Raw genomic sequence first — 14,126 nt, forward strand, 5'->3', positions numbered from 1 at the left:
AACTCTAGTAGTTTCCAGTGCCAACTACAAAATTCCAGAAATCTCTCTATATGCATACAAATAGACTGCTCTCGCTCGCCAATCTTCTGCGTAAAATCATTCTGAATAAGCGCTCTATCTGTGAGAATCAAACTCTTCATCACTAACCCAATACTCAGTTTTTGAACAACCCGTCCCAGAGAAAGGTATGACCAGTTTTCTATTATGCGATTTTGTGCATTGTTGAATATTTTCGTTGGATATATACGCATGCATGATCCATTTATTTCTTCGAGCGGATTTTATTATTGATTTGGGTTATTAATGTTTTAAAGGTTTTAGACTGAAAGTAGAAGAAATTAAGAAGGATTATTGAGTGCAGTGCTAGATTTTACAATATTTCTATTTTTTGTGTTTTTAATTCTGTTCTGCATTAATTTGCCACGGTTGGGAACACAGATCGAATAGGTTAGACCTGTCGAATTGTTTGTTTGAGCTTGCAAACGTCAATCTTGTGAAGAATTTTTTAAATCAATTTCCGCCTAACACCTGTATTGAATCTCTGTTCCAAGTTCATCTGTAAATCGAAGCATAAATATTTCCGAAGTTTTGAATGCGAAATTAAATTTTCTTTTTACAGCTAATTTATCGTGGCTGCTGAATATTAGGCTAAATTGCTGGATTTTGAATTTGTCTGTAACCACTCTTCTTTGTTGGTTGTTTGTTGTTGCATTTTGGTTCTCAGCAATGTAAGGAAATAGGAAGATCACTCTTTTGCACCAGTTTTTGAATTTATTGCGTTTAAAAATGTAACCTTTCAAAAGATGGGAAAAATGAGAAAGCAACATTTTAAATTTGACATTCTCTCAATGATTTACAGGATATATTTTTTTATTGGGTTGCCTTCGTAATGATTATAAAATTTGACTTTGATTTTTTGTTTTCTTCTCAGTCTAGGAAACAGTTTTTGCTATGAATCCTGACAAGTTCACACACAAGACCAACGAGGCCCTCGCTGGTGCTCATGAACTGGCCATGAATGATGGACATGCTCAATTCACCCCTCTTCACTTTGCTGCGGTTTTGATATCTGATCCATATGGTGTTTTCCGACAAGCAATTGCTAGTGCTGGTGGTGGTGACGAGGCTGCAAATTCAGTGGAGAGGGTCATCAAGCAAGCTCTGAAGAAACTGCCTTCGCAGACACCTCCCCCTGATGAAATTCCAGCAAGCACTTCATTGATCAAAGTAAGCCTCGCCTCACCTCTTTAAAGGGATTGGAGTGGTGACCGAACATTAAAACATTGGCAAGGCTAGAGAAGGTTAGGTCGTCTCGATTATTCCCTTTTGCCATCCTTACCTATGAGTCATAGGTGGGAGACAACATGAAAGTGAGTTAATTTAATCAATGGTTATTGAACTTTGTTAAAAGTTATCACTTGTTTATCGAAATCTAGAAAGTTACTCTTTGCTATTGAACTTTAATATATATTACTACTTTATCACCTAAATTTAAAAGGCTACTCGTTCCTCACTCGAATTTCAACAAAAACATATTTCCGAACAACAATGTTATAAGTACAGAAAAAATCAATAGAAATTTTACAGAAATAACACTTTGTGAATTTTCATTAAAAGATTAAAAAAAAAAGAAAGGAAAAACAGGTCAATAAGGTGCTGCCACGACAGCACCGAGTCAAAAGCCTACTTTAGGGTTTTTTTATTTCCAAATAAATACTCCCCAGAGATATCAAAAAATCTTATAACATAATAAAAAATAGATCCAACAAATAAAAAACTCTAGTAGTTTCCAGTGCCAACTACAAAATTCCAGAAATCTCTCTATATGCATACAAATAGACTGCTCTCGCTCGCCAATCTTCTGCGTAAAATCATTCTGAATAAGCGCTCTATCTGTGAGGATCAAACTCTTCATCACTAACCCAATACTCAGTTTTTGAACAACCCGTCCCAGAGAAAGGTATGACCAGTTTTCTATTATGCGATTTTGTGCATTGTTGAATAATTTCGTTGGATATATACGCATGCATGATCCATTTATTTCTTCGAGCGGATTTTATTATTGATTTGGGTTATTAATGTTTTAAAGGTTTTAGACTGAAAGTAGAAGAAATTAAGAAGGATTATTGAGTGCAGTGCTAGATTTTACAATATTTCTATTTTTTGTGTTTTTAATTCTGTTCTGCATTAATTTGCCACGGTTGGGAACACAGATCGAATAGGTTAGACCTGTCGAATTGTTTGTTTGAGCTTGCAAACGTCAATCTTGTGAAGAATTTTTTAAATCAATTTCCGCCTAACACCTGTATTGAATCTCTGTTCCAAGTTCATCTGTAAATCGAAGCATAAATATTTCCGAAGTTTTGAATGCGAAATTAAATTTTCTTTTTACAGCTAATTTATCGTGGCAGCTGAATATTAGGCTAAATTGCTGGATTTTGAATTTGTCTGTAACCACTCTTCTTTATTGGTTGTTTGTTGTTGCATTTTGGTTCTCAGCAATGTAAGGAAATAGGAAGATCACTCTTTTGCACCAGTTTTTGAATTTATTGCGTTTAAAAATGTAACCTTTCAAAAGATGGGAAGAATGAGAAAGCAACATTTTAAATTTGACATTCTCTCAATGATTTACAGGATATATATTTTTATTGGGTTGCCTTCGTAATGATTATAAAATTTGACTTTGATTTTTTGTTTTCTTCTCAGTCTAGGAAACAGTTTTTGCTATGAATCCTGACAAGTTCACACACAAGACCAACGAGGCCCTCGCTGGTGCTCATGAACTGGCCATGAATGATGGACATGCTCAATTCACCCCTATTCACTTTGCTGCGGTTTTGATATCTGATCCATATGGTGTTTTCCGACAAGCAATTGCTAGTGCTGGTGGTGGTGACGAGGCTGCAAATTCAGTGGAGAGGGTCATCAAGCAAGCTCTGAAGAAACTGCCTTCGCAGACACCTCCCCCTGATGAAATTCCAGCAAGCACTTCATTGATCAAAGTAATTCGAAGAGCACAATCCTTGCAGAAATCCCGTGGTGACACCCATTTGGCAGTTGATCAACTAATTTTAGGCCTTCTAGAGGACTCTCAAATCCAAGCCTTCTTAAAAGAGGCAGGAATTAGTACAGCCAGGGTGAAGTCGGAAGTTGAGAAGTTGCGGGGCAAAGATGGTAGGAAGGTGGAGAGTGCTTCTGGGGATTCGTCGTTCCAAGCTCTTAAGACCTATGGGCGTGACCTTGTTGAGCAGGCAGGAAAACTTGACCCCGTAATTGGCAGAGACGAAGAAATCCGTAGAGTTATTAGGATTCTCTCTAGAAGGACTAAGAATAATCCCGTCCTCATTGGAGAGCCCGGAGTTGGTAAAACTGCAGTGGTAGAGGGATTGGCTCAAAGAATTGTTAATGGCGATGTCCCTAGCAATCTTGCTGATGTGAGGCTTGTAGCGTTGGACATGGGAGCTTTAATTGCTGGAGCAAAATATAGGGGAGAATTTGAAGAGAGGTTGAAGGCTGTACTAAAGGAGGTTGAAGAAGCTGAAGGGAAAGTAATTTTATTTATAGATGAAATTCATCTGGTGTTAGGTGCTGGGCGCACTGAGGGATCAATGGATGCTGCTAACCTCTTTAAGCCTATGCTTGCAAGAGGTCAGCTGCGGTGCATAGGTGCTACAACTCTGGAGGAGTACAGGAAATACGTGGAGAAAGATGCTGCATTTGAGAGGCGTTTCCAGCAGGTTTATGTGGCCGAGCCAAGTGTTGCTGATACTATAAGCATTTTGAGAGGGCTGAAAGAAAAATATGAAGGGCATCATGGTGTTAAGATTCAGGATCGAGCTCTAGTGGTTGCAGCCCAGCTATCATCTAGATACATTACAGGTATGCACCCTAACCCATCTCGAAGAGCCTCAATTACAACAGCTGAAGCAGTAGTAAAGGGATTAGCCTTAGGACAGTTTTCACTCTCGCTCCCCAATCTACCAGTCGAGTGTCATGACTGATGACTATTACTCTTCTTTCATGGCCTCTCCATCCACCCCATAGACCAGATGATTTTTGGGTTTTATTTCGAGGGGCGGATGACCTTGTTTTATCTGTCGAATTTTGATTTATTTACAGTTAATGCTAATTAGTTTACGTAGTGGTAAAATAGTCTAATATTGAAAATCTGATTGCAGGAAGACATTTGCCTGATAAGGCAATTGACCTTGTAGATGAGGCTTGTGCAAATGTTAGAGTTCAACTCGACAGTCAACCTGAAGAAATTGATAATCTAGAAAGGAAGAGGATTCAATTGGAGGTCGAACTCCACGCTCTTGAGAAGGAAAAAGATAAAGCCAGCAAAGCTCGGCTGGTTGAAGTAAGTATTTTGCATAATACTTGTTGGATATTGTGGCTATCTAAATGTGGTATTATGTTTGACTTACAAGGTCTGACAAATTTTCAGGTGAGAAAGGAACTTGATGATTTGAGAGATAAACTGCAACCACTGATCATGAGATATAGGAAAGAGAAGGAGAGAATTGATGAGCTTCGGCGACTCAAGCAAAAAAGGGACGAGCTGTTGTATGCCTTGCAGGAAGCTGAAAGGAGATATGATCTTGCCAGAGCAGCTGATTTGAGATATGGAGCAATTCAGGAAGTGGAAACTGCTATTGCAAAGCTCGAGTCAAGTGGAAATGAGAATGGAATGCTCACAGAAACTGTTGGACCGGATCAAATTGCAGAAGTTGTGAGTCGTTGGACTGGTATACCTGTCACACGGCTTGGCCAGAATGAGAAGGAGAGATTAATAGGTCTTACTGATAGGCTGCACAAAAGAGTTGTAGGACAAGATCAAGCGGTTGCAGCAGTTGCCGAAGCTGTTTTGAGATCTAGAGCTGGGTTGGGTAGGCCCCAACAGCCAACTGGTTCATTTCTTTTCTTGGGTCCGACTGGTGTTGGCAAGACTGAACTTGCTAAGGCTCTTGCCGAGCAACTATTTGACGATGATAATCTGATGATCAGAATTGACATGTCTGAATACATGGAGCAACACTCTGTTGCCCGATTAATTGGTGCTCCGCCAGGGTATGTTTGATTTTCTATTCAATATTTTTATTTTTATTTTTTTCTTAGATTTTTTGCCATACCACTCGAATGGTTGCTTACTGTGGTTATAAATTATCAGTTATGTTGGCCATGAGGAAGGTGGGCAACTGACAGAGGCCGTAAGAAGACGACCGTATAGCGTTATTCTTTTCGATGAGGTGGAGAAAGCGCACCCAACTGTGTTTAATACCTTGCTTCAAGTGCTAGACGATGGGAGGTTGACTGATGGCCAAGGCCGTACAGTGGACTTCACAAATACAGTCATCATTATGACCTCAAATCTTGGTGCTGAATTTCTCTTAAGAGGATTAATGGGCAAGTGTACCATGGAGAGTGCTCGTGAGTTGGTTATGCAAGAGGTAAAATTACCGTTGCACTCTCGTATGAAGTACAGATATAGCTGATAAATTAATACGTGCATTGTTAGTCTGATAAATTCTCTCTAGTTTGGTGGTTTTACTGATTTTGCATGTCTTTATCAGGTGAGAAAGCATTTCAAACCTGAGTTGCTAAATCGGCTTGATGAGATTGTGGTTTTCGATCCTCTTTCTCACGAGCAACTGAGGAAGGTATGTCGTCTTCAATTGAGAGACGTTGCAAGTCGCTTAGCAGAACGGGGAATTGCCTTGGGTGTAACCGAAGCAGCATTGGACGTCATCTTAGCTGAGAGTTATGATCCTGTAAGTATAAGATATCTTCTTGTGTCTCGTACCCCTTTTTGCATTCTTTTAGCAGGAAAAAACTGATCTCGTGTTCCCTGTAATATTAGGTATACGGTGCGAGACCTATAAGGAGATGGTTGGAGAAGAGGGTTGTGACCGAGTTGTCAAAAATGCTTATCAAGGAGGAGATTGACGAGAACTCAACTGTATATATCAACGCAGCCCTAGATGGGAAAGGTTTGACATATCGGGTGGAGAAGAATGGAGGACTCGTTAATGCAGCCACGGGTGAAAAATCTGATATATTGATTCAAATTCCGAATGGGTCAAGAAGTGATGCTGCTCAAGCAGTAAAGAAGATGAAGATTGAGGAGATAGTTGATGATGATGAAATGTACGAGTAAATTGTATAATACTGCGTCTTGGGAAACTTGGAAGTATATTACAGTTCTTTTCGTGTGATTTTCTAGCTTTGTGCTGGTTGCTTTGGTGACCAAATGTGGAATGCCTTGGTTGGGGTTCTGACCCAATCTTTATGTTTCATGAAATAAGAACACCAATATAAATGCTGTGTGTACTTTTAAGTAATTTTTACTTACAGAGATTTGTATCCCTTTTTTTACTGAAGTAACATGTGTATAAGCAACTTTTCACTTATTTTTTAAGCTTGGACGCACACTATTTATTGAATAAATAGTTAATTTAAGTAAATAGCTGTTTTCCATTGTCTCAACGGGTCTGGATATGGAAAAAATTGCATGACATTCTCTTAATTACAGATAAACGCAATCCTGTGTCTCTCTGGGTGTGATAAACAATCAGCGAAAATTAGAGACTGAAGGGTGTTGCTCTTTGAATTACATTAAACAAAGTGAAAGGTGTTAATATCGAAATATTTAAATAGATAAAACAAATGCGAAAGACGAACGGTAATGAAAATGGATTTAAATCCATTCTTGAAACGACTTTGCGTAATTCATCCAATATTTTGTGCAATTTTCATTTTGTTATGTGTTTCAACAAGTGAATTTGTTTAATCTCTGTTTTGTGATGGTGGTGACTGACATACATTGGTGTTAAGAGTAGAGTGGCTTCATATGAGAAACACAACCTGTTGCTTGTGCTTAAGTGGTTTCAGATGGGTAACGTAATATGTTACTCGTCTTTTTGGTGGTGTGGAGCAGTTCAAAATGAGTATTATAATGTCTTGTGATTTGTGGTGATAGTGTTGGCAGATGGTGTGTTACTTGTGTTTTGTGGTGGAATCTCTTCCAGTGGATGACCGACCCGCCAATGATCATATTAATGACATCCACCGATAGGGTTCACTCTCTGTACCAATTTGTTTACCGTAACTGCCTTTCACAAATATTTTAGTGCCTATTTGACAACTATTAATTTATTTATTTTTTTTGTTTGCTATAAAATCATTTTCAGCCACATATTTACATAATAAAATATTCTACATATATATCAAAAAAAAAAAAATTTCTTTAGTTTTAACCACACATTCTCCTAAAAATCACTATTCAAAATATTTTTCTACAAAAATGGTTGTCAAAGGCTCTTAGTTGCCCTAGGACTATCATCCTCTTGTCTATGAGTACTACACTCATCGGTCAAGTATTGTGGTCCTTGCGGAAGTTACGAAAATAGTTTTGATCCCTACTTGGGGGTTAACTCTTCAATTTTTCCGACCACCTTACCTCATTTTACTTTCTCATTTCTTAGAGAATCTAATTTATCTTAACAGTTGCAGAGCATGCGGATTAGGAGGTTGTGAGCATTGATTATGCTATCCTTTGTGTAATATCGATTCTCATATGAGGAACCTTTTCTCGTGAAAGCACGTCTTTCTATTTTCACTTCATGCTCGTTCTCTTCCGTCGCAAAACTCTGATTGCACTAGTGATAAGTGTAGTTTTTACACTTATTTGAGATCTTAAATGATGATATTTTGTTATTCTTTGAACAGATTAGTACCTGATTTGTTATTTATTGCTTTTATTAGGAAAAATTCATGTTTCAAAAAAGAATTAGAAAAAGAACGGAAAATGGTTAAATGAAGCAAATCCAAAGTATGAGGACCAAAGTGTAAATATTTAATGGTTGATTTGGACCACAAAAGATACTTCGAAGATTGATAGGAGTCAATTGAATGCAAATTGGAGTAAAAAAGGAAAGGGATATGATTAGAATATTACCATAAATCGACTTCAAATCATATATGATATTTTCAAGATTTTTGGTCAACTTGAGACCCATTTTTCGGATGGAGAACGTTTGAATTGGAAAAAATTGTATTTCTAGAAGAATTGTAGATCTTTTAATTAGCTTTTCAATGCACTTTGAATTACTTGAATCGGATACCAAAAGAGAAAGTTATGATCAAAATACGGAAGGCTATGCAGAGACAAAATTATGTGCGCGCGAAGGCAACTTTCCTTATTTGATTCAAACTCTTTTGGAAGACAATTTGGACTTGAATTTTGACCTAATTTCATCATATAAATACAAGATATGGGCAGCAATGAAAGAGTCTCTCTCTTGCCTCTTCATACACAATAGTTTCATCAAATCCATCAAGAACAAGGGGTCAATTGCTATATTTTGAGAGAGAAGATCAAGCCATAGCAAGGAATTGAAGTTCAATTACATCAAATTTTGAAGAATTCAACTTTGGACTTGAAGATCAACATCTTTTGTATTCTTTCATGATCCGGATGATATTTTTCTATTATTCTTCTTGTAATTTATATATTAATATGCTAGGCTAGTTTTTCATTGTATTGGATGAGATGAACCCTATTATTTATTTATTTTAATTCAAGACAAATATTTAGTTTAATTCGTGTGTTACTTGATTAATTTTACATTTCCATTGCACTATTAAATTGTTTGGCCATCAATTGAATAGTTAGTTGCTTGTTGTAGTGTAGGAATACTCACAACAAGTCTAGAACGTGACAAAATTAACATGTATGGTTAGGATTAGGAATAATAACTATCATACATGCAATCATATTGATAACTAAAACTAAATGCATGATTTTCATATGAATTCGGATTAGGAATAAGATCGAGTCATGTTAATCATAGGTTGGTGTATCTTGGAAAAGAACATTTAACATATTAGTGTTATTGACTGTCAAGAACTAGTGAAATAAATTAGATTACGAATCAAGAATTGAAATAAATAGTAATAGGCAGAGTCAAAATCCAATACAATCCTTCATAATTTGATAAAACTCTAATTTTTATTGCTTTCTTAGATTAGTTTAATTTAAATCAAATCAAAATATATATTTTGTTTTCATAACTAGAATTCCATACGAAACTAGTAAACTTGAATTAAATTTATTCTCTGTGGGACGATAACTCTTAACTCACTTATTATTACTTGTCAACGATCCCGTACGCTTGCGGATATCACACGAACAAGTTTTTGGCGCCGTTACCGAGGAATAAAGTTTTAGTTTGAATTTATTAGTTTACATTGGATTTGAATTTTTTATTTTTTATTATTATTTTTATTTATTTATTATTTTATTTATTATTTTCGTTATTTCTGGCTTTAATCGTGATACCTAATTTCTTCTTATTTTACTCTTAAGGCTTTTACTAGATCTCAAAATCTAAAGGACATTTAAACAAATCTAAGAGAACTAAGAAGAAAGAGGTTAATGGCTGGGAATCAAAATCAGATTCCAAATGCACTGTATAATGCAGCACTTTGGGTTCAACAACCACCTCCAACTCAGCCTATATTCGTTAGAGATTATGTGAATCCACTACCTGCACCGATTCGACCTCCTATTGTCTATCCACCGTTCAGACAAGCAAGCTTTCACATCCGACTAGATGTCATAAATCTTTTCCAAAATCATCAAGACATCAGGTTCAGCGGGAAAGCTACGGAAAATCCACACGAACATATTCAAGCTTTTACCATGCTTTGTGATGTCATTAGCCATGAGGGGATGTGTTCGCAAAATTATTTCTTTCGGTTTTAAACTACCGCAAGTGTACGGTTCGTTAACAAGTAATAAAGTGGATTCAATGAGTCCGAATATCGTCCCACAGAGATTGATTAGTCCAAATTTTATCTACCTTAGCCTTAACCGAAACTAAATTACCAAAGTGGATGTAGACCTAATTGAACCTCAATTATGCAATTTTTGACTTATGATTAAATTGAAATTAATGTGCAAAACAATAAATTAAACTCGAGAATGAAATCTAAAAGTTGAGAACGCACTTGTTATAATTATTGGGAATGACCATGCAATTATCACTTTAAACCCTAGTTTCACAATATGACAACACATTTCGATTTTGACGAATCAATGTTCCTAAGTCTATTCAATACTCTCTCTCGAGATATATCAAACCTATTTCTACACACCACCGGTCTATATTTCTATGACAAGAGCATATGTAAAAATGCATGAAATTTTATGAACATTTAAAGATTCACATAGAGCATAGCGGTATATTTCTATCTACTATCGAACCCTACGATGATTTATACTATGTCAAATCTATTCCAATTCTCTTCAATGCAAAAATAAATCACTTAAATTCACACAATTATGAGCTCTTAATTGGGGAAACATTTAATTGCATATAAATCATTCAACATAATAGAAATTGTGTCTTACATCAAATTGCAAAACTAGAATATTAAACTTCAATTCACATGGTTCATCGATCTCCTAGCATAAATAAATCTAACCTAGCATGTTCAAAATAACAAAATACATCAAAATTTGTATATAAGACATCACCGGGTTAGATAAATCTTGAAGTTCTTTGTATCAATATTTGTTCTTGCGCTCAAATCCTCTTCAAGAATTGTTTTTCAGCCTCCAATTACATTCTGGGCATCTCTGGAATGTTTTTGGTATTTATATCCCATGAAAAATTAGGTTACCATAGGTGTTTCAATCGTATAAGGAAAGAAAATCTTCGCGTCAAATTTGTACCATGCGACCGCATGGTTTTAATCCGTGTGGCCGCATGGTTATCATCTTTTTTTATTTTTAAACCCTGCATCACTTCGTGCGGCCGCACGACTTTTCTACCATGCGACTGCATGGTAGAATTTATCTTTCAGTTCCTGCAATTTGGTCCCTTCACTTTAATCTTCCACTTTTTTATTCTTCACATTCCATCATCCCAAAATGTCATCAATTCGTATTTGGCACACTCAATTTCTTGATTTGTTCATCGGGTCAACTTTTGAGTAATTGCATCTTGGTCCTTGAACTTTCACTTTGTGTCATTTTAGTCCTTTTTGCGTCTTTTCTCGTGTATTTCACCATGTCCATCGGTGTTACCTACAATTCACAAATATAATGAAATTAAGTCACAATTCAATCATTTTATTCATAATTAAGTCATGTTTGTGACCTAAATAAGTGTGCAAAATCACACTTATCAAACTCCCCAAACTTGAACTATTGTTTGTCCTCAAACAAGATAGTGACTAAATTCTGAACAAACATGGCTTAATGCCCTATTACGACATAGGATTGGACTAAGTGTTCGATTTGATGAAGATGTATTAGTGCAAAAAGATTAATGTCAACCTTGGCTTGTTAAATGCGCACTTGACGTGTGCGTGTGAGTTCATGCCAACATATTAGATTCATGATGGGTTTGAGTCCCGACCCCAAGTGGTCAAATGTATCCTTACTCACTCGAGAGATACACAATTCCCCAAACTTATTATTTTCACTCAATTATCTAGGGGTTGTGTTTTTAAAATTAGGGGTTTACATAGCTGTAGTCCTCACCCTCTCGTAGTTTGGATTAATCTCACTATCATAAGTTTAAAATTCAACAAGTGAAGGGTCTCATAAATTTGATTTCTTCGACACTCAAGATTAAACTAGGTTACTTGTCTCGTCTCAAAGGTATAGTTTCTTCAACCAAATGTCCAAGGGCTTTTCTTCATGTTATTGACTCTCTTTTGTTTTTCTCACTTTCCTCTAACTTTTATGATTTTTTTTTCATTTACCATCTTCTCATTTGCTTTCTATATAACCCATGTAACGAACTTTAGGCCGGTGACTCCCAAATCAGTTGGCTTTAGGGCACCAGATTTTAAACCCTTGCAGGCTTATTCACTCGAGTTATAAAGGCTCGATCAGATGACTTTCAATTAACCTCTTTCCCTCTTGCTTTCTATATGACCCATTTAACGAGCTTTAGGCCGGTGACTCCCAAGCCAGTTGATTTCAGGGCACCAGATTTTGAAATATCCTTACAGGCTTATTTGCTCGAGTCATAAAGGCATGAAAAAAAGTGCATTATTTTCACAAGTTTATTTTATGCCCTTATTGTTCTAGACATTTAGTTTCCAAAACTAACCTCTAATTTAAGATTTTCATCTAATCTTCACCCCACTGGTCTAGGCAATCCACACAATAGAATTCATGCACGGAGCCTCCACTCATCTCAATGCTACCTTACAATAGCTCAACCATCACCAAACTATCTTAAGGCAGTTTACGGTTTAGTTCAATAGAGGGTTATCATTCTTTCTCTATTTTATGCTCAAAATTCAGTCATTTATCTAATATGTCAAGCATGAATAGTATGCACAAATAATGTCAAGTTCTGCATCAACAAGTGTCAGATAACCTAATTGCATTAGATCCAAAGATTTTGCAGTTTACCCTAGTCCAATTTTAACATCATAGCTCGCAAGGTTATCAAACCCACCCACACAAGCATGCATAAGAAGAGTTAAAACAAAAATGAATGAAATGCAGGTTTTTTTTTCATGCATGCATACCGATGAACACAGATAATACAGATACTTAGTTAAAATTATGTCACCCTCCCCAAACTTTGTTATTACATTGTCCTCAATGTAAAATTAACAAAAGATGAAAGACAAAATTTTACGGAATACATGAAAATGAAAAACCAAAATGTGGTAAATAGTACTTCCCTTGAATCAAAACGGATGAGGTGGTGGGAAACTGGGTCCTGCTGTACCATCATTCAACGGAGGGGAGTGTCGTCGAAGGAGCTGCTGCATCATCTTATTCATTTCCCGCATCAAAGTAGACTGCTGCATCTGCTCGGCCTGGATAGCTCTCATGGTCTCCCAAGTTTCATTTACCCTCATCCGGATACCGTCCATCCGACCAACATACATGTTCAACCGGCCATTCATGGTGTCAACCTCCCGTTGCATGACTATAGCATGATCCCTAGCATCTCTGATGTAGTTCAATGCAAGGTGATTGTCCCTCTGTAAGCTTCTTAAGTCAGTCCTCATGTTGCCAAAATCTTGAAAGAAACCGTGAAGGTTCCGGCTAATGCCCATGGTGGTGGAGAAAATCTGTCTTAACAACTGATTATCCATTTCAGCTAGTTGTGCTTGAGCCTGTGGGTGGTCCTGATCTTCAGGGATTTGACCTTGTGCTACCTTCTACCTCCGTCGCTCGTTCTCCCGCTCTTCCCTATGCTTAACCCGAGCCCTTGTCTGAGCGTCAAATGTAGTTCGTTTGATCATTGGGCTGGGTTTCTCAGGTAATTCCTCAGGTAGGAGAGCAACACCCGCAGCCCGACATATGCCACTAATGAGGCTCAGGAATATCAAAGTGGAGCGTCGATCCCTCCAAGTTCCCCAATGAGTGCAGTTGATTGTATATATGAGTAGCGAGATCAATTTTGTTACCTCGAGCCAAGTGGCAGATGAAACCTGCTATCTGATCTGGGAATGTAGTCCTGTGTGATATCGGCTCAACACTGTGGCACATAAGGAGCCATAGAATGGCCATGGAAGGAGTAAGCTCAATCTGATGCCACTCAGTAGTGTCGAGGAGCCATACATTCTCTCGCCCCATTAAAACCTCGACCACCTCATTCCAGTTAAAGTCAATTGGGAGGGGGACCACATTCTCCATGGTAAGCTGGTAGTAGTCATGAATGACCTCGGGAGAGAACATAATCCATTTCTCCCGCACCTAAGTCTGATGGAAATGGTCGGAGCCTGGCGTGTCAATTTCACTGTTGAAGTTAGCAAAGAACTCTCGGCATAAGATCTCATAGAGTGGATGCGGTCTCTCTACTAACTTTTGCCATCCACAGAGCTGAATTAAATTGACCAACTCAAATCCCGGGAAGTCATCAAGCTTAATCGGCCTTTCAGCATGCAAAGTCCAATGGCGGACGATGTTTTCATATCGTGCCACGGTAATTTCAGTTAGGAATCGCTGAATTTCGCCCCCGAGCTTTTGAGTACGGGCTGTTCCTGTGGATGAGCTTGCCTTTTCCTTCCCGTGCACAGTTCTTTTTGGAGGCATCTTGCAAAGTTTGCAGGAATATACTCATTAATTCGATGTGAAAAGCATA

At 37.4% G+C, this 14,126-nt stretch overlaps 1 protein-coding gene across 1 annotated transcript; it reads left to right on the forward strand.

Moving 5' to 3' along the window:
• Positions 1-1,761: 1,761 nt before the first annotated feature.
• Positions 1,762-6,380, forward strand: LOC111374838 (chaperone protein ClpB1-like). The gene is made up of 7 exons (XM_022997579.1): positions 1,762-1,960; positions 2,707-3,879; positions 4,179-4,360; positions 4,448-5,070; positions 5,171-5,450; positions 5,574-5,771; positions 5,861-6,380. The coding sequence occupies exons 2-7, from the start codon at positions 2,727-2,729 to the stop codon at positions 6,155-6,157; spliced, it is 2,733 nt and encodes a 910-aa protein (XP_022853347.1). The 5' UTR covers positions 1,762-1,960; positions 2,707-2,726; the 3' UTR covers positions 6,158-6,380.
• Positions 6,381-14,126: the final 7,746 nt, after the last annotated feature.

This window comes from Olea europaea, unplaced genomic scaffold, assembly GCF_002742605.1.
Source record: "Olea europaea var. sylvestris unplaced genomic scaffold, O_europaea_v1 scaffold1300, whole genome shotgun sequence".
NCBI lineage: Eukaryota > Viridiplantae > Streptophyta > Magnoliopsida > Lamiales > Oleaceae > Olea > Olea europaea.

Coding starts and splice junctions, on each gene's coding strand:
- LOC111374838 (XM_022997579.1), top strand. CDS start 2,727: ATGAATCCTGACAAGTTCACACACAAGACCAACGAGGCCCTCGCTGGT. Junction 5,451..5,573: donor GTGAGTTGGTTATGCAAGAG/GTAAAATTACCG, acceptor TGTCTTTATCAG/GTGAGAAAGCATTTCAAACC. Junction 5,772..5,860: donor TAGCTGAGAGTTATGATCCT/GTAAGTATAAGA, acceptor CTGTAATATTAG/GTATACGGTGCGAGACCTAT.